This window comes from Salmo salar, chromosome ssa20 (assembly GCF_905237065.1).
Source record: "Salmo salar chromosome ssa20, Ssal_v3.1, whole genome shotgun sequence".
In the NCBI taxonomy this organism is placed as follows: domain Eukaryota; kingdom Metazoa; phylum Chordata; class Actinopteri; order Salmoniformes; family Salmonidae; genus Salmo; species Salmo salar.
The window spans coordinates 36,388,072-36,398,382 of NC_059461.1; the positions used below are offsets into that span (position 1 = coordinate 36,388,072).

The window sequence follows — 10,311 nt, forward strand, 5'->3', positions numbered from 1 at the left end:
TATATATACACAAATTGTATGTGGACATGAGGTCGACCGACTATCATTTTTCAACGCCAGTACCGATTATTGGATGACCAAAAAAGCCCGATACAGATTAATAGGCCGATTATTTCATATATAAATATATCTGAAATAATATATATATATATTTAATAATGACAATTACAGCAATAGTAAATGATCAATGAACACTTCTATTTTAACTTAATATAATACATAAATAAAATCTATTTAGTCTCAAATAAATAATGAAACATGCTCAATTTGGTTTAAATAATGCAAAAACACAGTGTTGGAGAAGAAAGTAAAAGTGCAATATGTGCCATGTAAAAAAGCTAACATTTTAGTTCCTTGCTCAGAACATATGAAAGCTGGTGGTTCAATATTCCCAGTTCTTCATTATTCCCAGTAAAGAAATATTAGGCTGCAGTTATTATATGAATTATGATGCGTTTACTATTTCTCTCTATACCATTTGTATTTCATATACCTTTGACTATTGGATGTTCGTATAGGCACTTTAATATTGCCAGCCTAATCTCAGGAGTTGATAGGCTTAAAGTCATAAACAGCGCTGAGATCAAGCATTGCTAAGAGCTGCTGGCAAACGCAGTACATTTTGAATGAATGCTTATGAGCCTGCTGCTGCCTACCACCGCTCAGTCAGACTGCTCTATCAAATCGTAGACTTAATTATAATAAACACAGAAATACGAGCCTTTGGTCATTAATATGGTCAAATCCGGAAACTATCATTTCGAAAACAAAACGTTTATTCTTTCAATGAAATACAGAACCATTCCGTATTTTGTCGAACGGGTGGCAACCCTAACACAGAACCCAAACCGGCTGCGCACGTCCGCCATCATGCATACATTTATTTTGTCCCCCTACACCAAACGCGATCACGACGCGCAGGTTAAGATATCAAAACAAACTCTGAACCAATGACATTAACTTGGGGACAGGTCGAAAAGCATTAAACATTTATGGAAATTTAGCTGGTTAGCTTGCACTTGCTAGCTAATTTGTCCTATTTAGCTTGATGCTGTTGCTAGCTAATTTGTCCTGGGATATAAACATTGAGTTGTTATTTTACCTAAAATGCACAAGGTCCTCTACTCCGCCAATTAATCCACACATAAAACGGTCAACCGAATCGTTTGTAGTCATCTCTCCTCCTTCCAGGCTTTTTCATCTTTGAACTTATATGGTGATTGGCATCTAAACTTTCATAGTATTACCACGACGACCGGCAACACAGTTCATCTTTGAATCACCCACATGGGTATAACCAATGAGGAGATGGCACGTGGGTACCTGCTTCTATAAACCAATGAGGAGATGGTGATCTGCGTCAGAAATAGAAAGGACTTTATTTTAGCCCTTGGCAATGCAGACGGTCGTTGACGCGCACGAGCAGTGCGGGTGCAATAATTGAATAATAGATTTCTAAATGTATTTTGCAACGCTCGCACACGCAATGCGAGCGGTGTAGTCAGGGTATAAGTCTAAATATTGCTGTTACATTGCACAACCTTCAATGTTATGTAAAATTCAGGCAAATTAGTTTGCAACAAGCCAGGCGGCCCAAACTGTTGCATATACCCTGACTCTGCTTGCACTGAACACAAGAGAAGTGACACAATTTCCCTAGTTAAAATAAATGTATGTAAGCAGACAATATTAACTAAATATGTAGGTAAAAAAAATATGCTCTGTGTATTGATTTTAAGAAAGGCAAAAGATGTTTATGGTTAGGTACATTCGTGCAATGATTGTGCTTTTATCGCAAATGCGCATTTGTTAAATCATCACCCGTTTGGCGAAGTAGGCTGTGATTCGATGATAAATTAACAGGCACCGCATTGATTATATGCAACGCAGGACAAGCTAGTTAACCTAGTAATATCATCAACTATGTGTAGTTAACTAGTGATTATGTGAAGATGAATTGTTTTTTATAAGATAAGTTTAATGCTAGCTAGCAACTTACCTTGGCTCCTTGCTGCACTCGCGTAACAGGTGGTCAGCCTGCCATGCAGTTTCCTCATGGAATGCAATGCAATCAGCCATAAACAGCATCCAAAAATGCCGATTACCGATTGGTATGAAAACTTGAAAATTGGCCATGCCGATTAATCGGTCTACCTCTAATGTGGACACCGCTTCAAATTGCTGGATTCAGCTATTTCAGCCACACCTGACAGGTGTATAAAATCGATCACACAGCCATTCAATCTCCACAGACAAACATTTGCAGTGGAATGGCCTTACTGAAGAGCTCAGTGACCTTCAACACGGCACCGTCATAGGATGCCACCTATCCAACAAGTTAGTTCATCAAATTTCTGCCCTGCTAGTGCTGCCCTGGTCAACTGTAAGTACTGTTATTGTGAAGTGGAAATGTCTAGGAGCAACAACGACTCAGCCATGAAGTGGTAGGCCACACAAGCTCACAGAACAGGACCACCAAATGCTGAAGAGCTTAAAATCGTCTGTCCTCAGTTGCAACACTCACTACCGAGTTCCAAACTGCTTCTGGAAGCAACGTCAGCACAAGAACTGTTCGTCGGGAGCTTCATGAAATGGTTTTCAATGGCCGAGCAGCCGCACCCAAGCCTAAGATCACCATGCGCAAAGCCAAGCTTCGGCTGGAGTGGTATAACGCTCGCCGCCATTGGACTCCGGAGCAGTGGAAGTGCGTTCTCTGGAGTGAGGAATCACGTTTCACCATCTGGCAGTCTGACAGCCGGATCTGGGTGTGGTGGATGCCAGTTGAATGCTACCTGCCCCAATGCATAGTGTCAACTGTAATGTTTGGTGTAGGAATAATGGTCTGGGACTGTTTTTCATGGTTCAGGCTAGGCCCCTTAGTTCCAGCGAAGGGAAATCTTAATGCTACAGCATACAATGACATTCTAAAATGATTCTGTCCTTCCAACTTTGTGGCAACAGTTGGGGAAAGCCCTTTCCTGTTTCAGCATGACAATGCCCCCATGCACAAAGCGAGTTCCATACAGAAATGGTTTATCGAGATCCGTGTGGAAGAACTTGACTGACCTGCACAGAGCCCTGACCTCAACCCCATCAAACACTTTTGGGGTGAATTGGAATGCCGACTGCAAGCCAGGCCTAATCGTCCAACATCAGTGCCCGACCTCACTAATGCTCTTGTGGCTGACTGGAAGCAAGTCCCCACAGCAATGTTCCAACATCTAGTGGAAAGTCTTCCAAGAAGAGTGGAGGCTGGTATAGCAGCAACTCCATATTAATGCAAGAGGTCGACCGATTACAAATCGGCATCGCCGATTAATTAGGGACGATTTCAAGTTTTCATAACAATCGGTAATCAGCCTTTTTGGACGCCGATTATGGCTGGTTACATTGCAATCCATGAGGAAACTGCATGGCAGGCTGACCACCTGTTACGCGAATGCAGCACCAAAAGGACCTTGTGGCTGCAAGGAGCCAAGGTAAGTTGCTAGCTAGCATTAAACTTATCTTCACATAATCACTAATTAACTACACATGGTTGATGATATTACTAGGTTAACTAGATTGTCCTGCATTGCATATAATCAATGCGGCGCCTGTTTATTTATCATCGAATCACAGCCTACTTCAACTTCGCCAAACGGGTGATGATTTAACAAAAGCACACTCGCGAAAAAAAGCACGTTCTTGCACAAACGTACCTAACCATAAACATCAATGCCTTTCTTAAAATCAATACACAGTATATTTGTTTTACCTGCATATTCAGTTATAATAAATGCATGTTAGCAGGGAATATTAACTAGGGATATTGTGTCACTTCTCTTGCGTTCAGTGCAAGCAGAGTCAGGGTATATGCAGTTTGGGCCGCCTGGCTCGTTGCAAACTGTGTTTCTTCCTAACAAAGACCGTAATTCATTTGCCAGAATTTTACATAATTATGACATAACATTGAAGGTTGTGCAATGTAACAGCAATATTTAGACTTAGGGTTGCCACCCGTTCGACAAAATACGGAATGGTTCCGTATTTCATTGAAAGAATAAACGTTTTGTTTTTTAAATGAGTTAGTTTCCGGATTTGACCATATTAATGACTAAAGGCTCGTATTTGTGTGTGTTTATTATAATTAAGTCTATGATTTGATATTTGATAGAGCAGTCTGACTGTGCAGTGGTAGGCAGCAGCAGGCTCGTAAGCATACATTCAAACAGCATTTTACTGCACTTGCGAGCAGCTCTTAGCAATGCTTGAAGCACAGCGCTGTTTATGTCTTTAAGCCTGTCAACTCGCGAGATTAGGCTGGCAAGACTAAAGTGACTATACGAACATCCAATAGTCAAAGGTATATGAAACAGTATAGAGAGAAATATTTGACGCGTCATAATTCCTATAATAACTACAACCTAAAACTTATTAACTGGGAATATTGAAGAACTGGGAATATTGAACCACCAGCTTTCATATGTTCTGAGCAAGGAACATAAACGTTAGCTTTTTTACATTGCACATATTGCACTTTTACTTTCTTCTCCAACACTGTGTTTTTGCATTATTTAACAAATTGAACATGTTTCATTATTTATTTGAGACTAAATTGATTTTATTTAAGTATTAAGTTAAAATAAGGGTTCATTGTTCATTTAGTATTGTTGCAATTGTCATTATTACAAATATATAAATAAAAAAATAAAAATTAAATTTAAATAAATTAAATTTAAAAAATAAATATTAAATATGAAAAAATATAAAAAAATAATATAAAAATAACTAATGTTAAAAATATTTACAAAAAAAATATATATATATATATATATATATTTTTTTAAATCAGCCTATTGATCAATATCAGCTTTTTTTGGTTCTCCAATAAATCGGTATCGGCGTTGAAAAATCAAAATCAGCGACCTCTAATTAATGCCCATGGAATGAGATGTTCGATGAAGAGGTGTCCACATATACTTTTGGTCACGTAGTGTCTTACATTTTTTTACATTTTAGTCATTTAGCAGACGCTCTTATCCATAGCGACTTACAGTAGTGAATGCATACATTTCATTTCATAATTATTTTTTCTGTGCTGGCCCCCCGTGGGAAACGAACCCACAACCCTGACGTTGCAAACACCATGCTCTACCAACTGAGCTACAGGGAAGGCCTAAACATTTGACTGATGCGTATCTGTGAATTGTTGCATCCCCATCCAGTACCATCATCAGCATTGCTATTAACCTCCTTAGCAGCAGACAGCGGCATTTTTCCAGCTGACTCTCCAGGCCAGGACCTGGTGGTGCCATTTGCGTCCCAAATGGCACCCTATTGCCTATTGTGCCCTATGAAATCTGGTCAAAAGTAGTGTTTGCCTTAAGAACAAAACAGACCACATCGACAAACAGGTAAAAGACGTGGGTGCTCCTTCTATCGCACTGAACACCTGCCATCTTTTTATGTTAATTTCCAGACGATTATAAATGTTAAATCGCCACCGATTCAATTGTCACCCAGCAGGTGATCTACATGACATTCACTATGGTTTGTCCTCTCCTTTAGTTAGGCAGTCAGGCAGATTTTCTTTAGGCCAAGGTACATTTTAACATTTTAACATCTTGACCATGTTCTGTTATAATATCCACCCTGCACAGCCAGAAGAGGACTGGCCACCCCTCATAGCCTGGTTCCTCTCTAGGTTTCTTCCTAGGTTTTTGGCCTTTCTAGGGAGTTTTTCCTAGGGAGTTTTTCCTAGCCACCGTGCTTCTTTCACATGCTTTGCTTGCTGTTTGGGGTTTTAGGCTGGGTTTCTGTACAGCACTTTGAGAATATCAGCTGATGTACGAAGGGCTATATAAAAATAAATTTGATTTGATTTGATTTATGCCAGAAAACATGACGATTCTGTCTGCACGGTTGAGGGACGAGTGTCACATAGGAGTGATGCCACCTGTCAGAAGACAGCCAAGGTCTACTGGCAACTCTGTTTTACAGAATACTTCTACTTACTGTATTGAATATGATATAATGTCAGCCTTAACTGATAGAGGGGATGCAGCACCTGTTAAATGATTACCAGTTCCCCTGAGGTGTAACCTCAGAGCCACCAGAGCCACATTTATCTCAATATTACACTCTGGTGTAGCCTGCCTACTGACAACAGAGCAGCTGGGTGAAAACATTACAGTGCAGTCTGGGCAGAGTGCCGACAGACTACACCAGCACAATCATCAGACTGGTGTTGAGCCACTGACAGAGACATTTAGGTCAAGTGTTAAGTCATTTGAGTGAGTGTGTATGCATGTGTGCGTAACCCATTCAATTATGACTCTGGTCTATTTAATCACTTTAATTTTCTCCAGTTAGATTACCTCTGGAGGTAAGATTAAGTCTCTAGGATTTTAATCCTCAGAAAGGGTCACTACTGTAAAAATACTGTCCATAAACCTGTTGCAAAGGGCTTGGGATCCGGAAGTCTGATGCTTTTAGGGATTTCAAGGGACATCCAGCCTAAACAGGATGCTGTTTATCATTTATATTTGGAGGGAATTTTTAGAGTATACAGTTGTAACACCTGGATGGATTATTTAACTCCCAGTTCTTTACCTGTGGGTACCATCAAGGGGCAGAGGACAGGGTGATTTGGAGGTGTTAACATGGAATACAAGGACAATCTCGCTTTCTTTCTCCCCCCTCTATCACTCTCCCCCCACTTCTCTCTCAGGTGTGATACAGTATAATTAGCCTGCTAACAATACCACTTTTATTGTTATTTTTTTATACACTACTGCAATCTAAGAGTACTTCAGGGAGTATCTCATGACACATTCATCTTCTTCAATTCAATGCACTTTGACCTTCTCCTGTGTTTCACTTGGCTGCATTTTTTTTACACATCTTGAAGACAGCAGTGAAATACACAGACTGACTGAAAGGAGGATTTTGAATAACCAACTAAAAAGGAGGGACATTTTTACTTAAACAAAAATAATCACTTATTGATGACACTGAAACAGAGCTTCAAAGCGCTTTATTTCATTTTATTTATTAGACCTCACAAATTACTGACGGTAGAGAGAGATCACACGATTTTTACCACTTCAAGCCTTTTCCAAAATAGAAACGATATGAAATAGGGAGACTGAACAAATATATCTGGGGTTGTTAAAGTGAGAGGTCGATAGGGGACATCATCATCACCTGAAGTTCAAAAGCTTGTATGTGTATTAGTATGAATGTGCATATTAATGTGAAATGCATGAGTATTAAGTAAGTCCTCCAAGATGTTCAAAAACACCCCAAATATACCTCATATTCTGGATGACTCACATTCACAGAACTTTTGAAAATGCATGCGTAAGCAGCATATAGGCCTGAGGAGGTGTATTCAATCTGTCACTGACAGCAGGCATGCAGCAACAGAGAACATTGTCTTAAGATAATGAAAAACAAAGGAGTTGATAGTACTCGGACGGAGCCACCTTGTGGTTCAGTACAGCGAGCCTCTCCTCAGAGAGGTAGTGATAGCAGCAACCTTTCACAACTCTGGCAACTGACTTTGAATCAAGCGGACTGGAGAAAGAAAGAGCTCAGAAAGAGTTGAAGAACAGCAGTGATGGGAACTGGCAGGCAAGCATGATTAAAACTCCAGATACACCATAACACGTACATCGACCAGTGGAGGAGTTTTAACTGTAAATCATGTCACAGGGTGCGTCCCAAATGACACTCAAATTACTATTTAGTGCACTACTTTTTGGCAACACCCAATGTTTGATTCAAACTGGAGGTTTGAATCACACAATGACTCTTCAGGGTGCCCATAAACTGTAGGCAGGAGCAACACATTATATTTTAAATATCTTCTGTATCGTTAAAATATTGTAAGGCTAACGGGGGTGCCATGATTTGTTATGGGTTTGAGGGTTTGCCCAGGACCCCAATATTTCTAACCTTGGCCAGTTATAAAGATATAACATCAGAAGTGTTTTTCTGCCTCAGCTAAGAGGATTCTAGGGTGATATGGGTGCTGTTGCATGCCGCTCAGAGTGCAGTAAGTACACTACAAAAGAGACATTTGATACACTGAGAGATACCCGAAGTAATTGTATCAGTTTAAAAGTTACCATTGAGCTCTGTTTTTCTGTATCTCTAATCCTTTTAGAAAACCCAATTCAAATATAGTATTTGATAAACAAATTGAAAACCAGAGAGAGAGGCACAGCAGCACAGAGAGACACACAGCAGCAGAGAGAGAGAGAGAGAGAGAGAGAGAGAGAGAGAGAGAGAGAGACAGCAGCACAGAGAGAGAGACAGAGAGAGAGAGAGAGAGAGAGAGAGACAGAGAGACAGAGAGAGAGAGAGAGAGAGAGACAGAGAGACAGAGAGACAGAGAGAGAGACACAGCAGTTAAAAAACAATGCAACAGAAGGAGAATAAGGTTCTCTCAAACAAGACAGTGCAGTTGCTGCTTGCGCTCTGGGGGAAGTGGATAAAGCAAAGATAATATTAATGTAGTAAAAATAAAAAATAATCTAGACACCACCTGGTGAACACACGTCAAAAGGTATGCAAAGGGGTTTAATATGCAACAATATTTCTAAATAAACACACTACGATTCTCATAGCCTGTCAAAGCCCTTGCTTGTTCAATAAAGAAAATACGTGTTTAAGAAAACAACAAAAATTTCATGAAAACGATTAAATAGGACTATATAGCAAGAACAAGGTGTGGAGGTGAATTTGTCATGCCAGTCAGAGAGCCGCATCTATCCATAAGCATGGTTGCCAGTCATGTGGGAGATGGATAGCTAGCTACATTAGGTAAATTACATTCAGGATTTGGTGTGCTGTCATTTTTTGACTAAACGAAAATAGTATCATGGGGATGTTCACCTATGTTTTCACACTCCAATGTCATTGGAAGATGCATGGGAACGGGAGAATGTCATTGGAAGATGCATGGGAACGAATCCTCAATGCATGTAGTCACAATCCAATGACTGGATACACTTGAATAGTCAAGATACAGACATGCCAACTTCTCAAATCCCATGCATTGTGCTGAACAGTGGGCAAATTTAAAACCAAACACACGATATGGTCAATGGATCTAATACTAGATAACCGATATTACAGTAGTAGAATGACAGGTGAGTTCAACTCACTCCAACTGTTTGAACTATTGGAATCCCATAAATTACATTATATATCACGTGGCAAAACAAATAACGATGTAAAAAGGTCAGTGTGTGTAAAATTGCCATGGGATGGATAGCCTAATAAAATATATGAGGAATTGTTTGGCCTCTGATGCCATCCCACTTTCTAAGCACAGCGAGACTCAAAATGATAATCATGAACAGTACGACCCGTTGATTTTTATTTTCAAACTCAAATAGGTCTACATCAAGTCACATGGAGTATTTATGAAACCTCAATGAGATTCGCAATTTAAGCGCGCATTTCAGCTTGAGGACCTCCGCATCAGGCTACCCGGTATTTCCAAACACCGTGTCATGAATTCAACATCACGTAGCCTAGATGGAGGAGAGGATGTCACTGTTTCTCGTTAAACTGGCTCATAATGTCAAAAAGGATGCTGATATTCCACGCAGCGCAGCGGACACGATTTATGATGGAGCTGAAAGCATTAGACAGTCTGAGTTGTATAGTCTCTTTCTCTGTCAATGGAAAACAAATCACACATAAGTATAGGCTAATGCATGTCTGAGATGTAGCCTACCTGTAACTCCAAACTGTAACCCTGGTACAAGTGTGTCGGGAAGACAGTCAGTTGATGTTGCACTTGTAGGGAAACTGTGTAATCCATTGACCAGATCAGCGAAACGCATGTACAAAGCAGACGCTTCCACAGCTGTTTGCAGTAGGCTACTCTACTGCCCGTAGTACAATGGTCGACTGTTCTCCGCCCCGCTTTTACCTCATTGGCCGTTTGACAATAGTAGCCTAGCTGTGTGGAGCTCCACACGATTTTCTCCAGCGATACAGTAGCCCACCAATTTTAGAGTGATCAACCGGTCGAATCCATTAGAGACGGTATCGCACAGCACCTGTCACGTAGAACGCCAAATACGCAGCGTGCGTAATTGTATGAAATAAACTGTAAGCTACGTTTGTTGAAAATTTGTCTTATTCAGATGGGGTCCTGTCATGATTGTATGGTTAAAATTATATTTCCTATAATAAACTTAGTAAAGATGTATGCATATTATATAATTGGCATGTAAAGTGTGTGTGTTCAGGGCCAGCTGCAGGCATAAGCAACATAAGAGTTAATACCCCTAAAAAACTCAGGGGGGT

At 40.2% G+C, this 10,311-nt stretch overlaps 1 protein-coding gene across 1 annotated transcript in view; it reads right to left on the minus strand.

Annotated features, from left to right (window-relative positions):
- The window catches only part of LOC106580521 (zinc finger matrin-type protein 4), a 201,907-nt gene extending 191,892 nt beyond the window's left edge, over positions 1–10,015 (minus strand). The window contains exon 1 of the mRNA XM_045703277.1: positions 9,734–10,015. Coding sequence (XP_045559233.1) covers positions 9,734–9,820 — 87 coding nt within the window. The 5' untranslated portion in view covers positions 9,821–10,015. The remainder of the gene's footprint in view (positions 1–9,733) is intronic.
- Between the last annotated feature and the right edge of the window lie 296 nt (positions 10,016–10,311).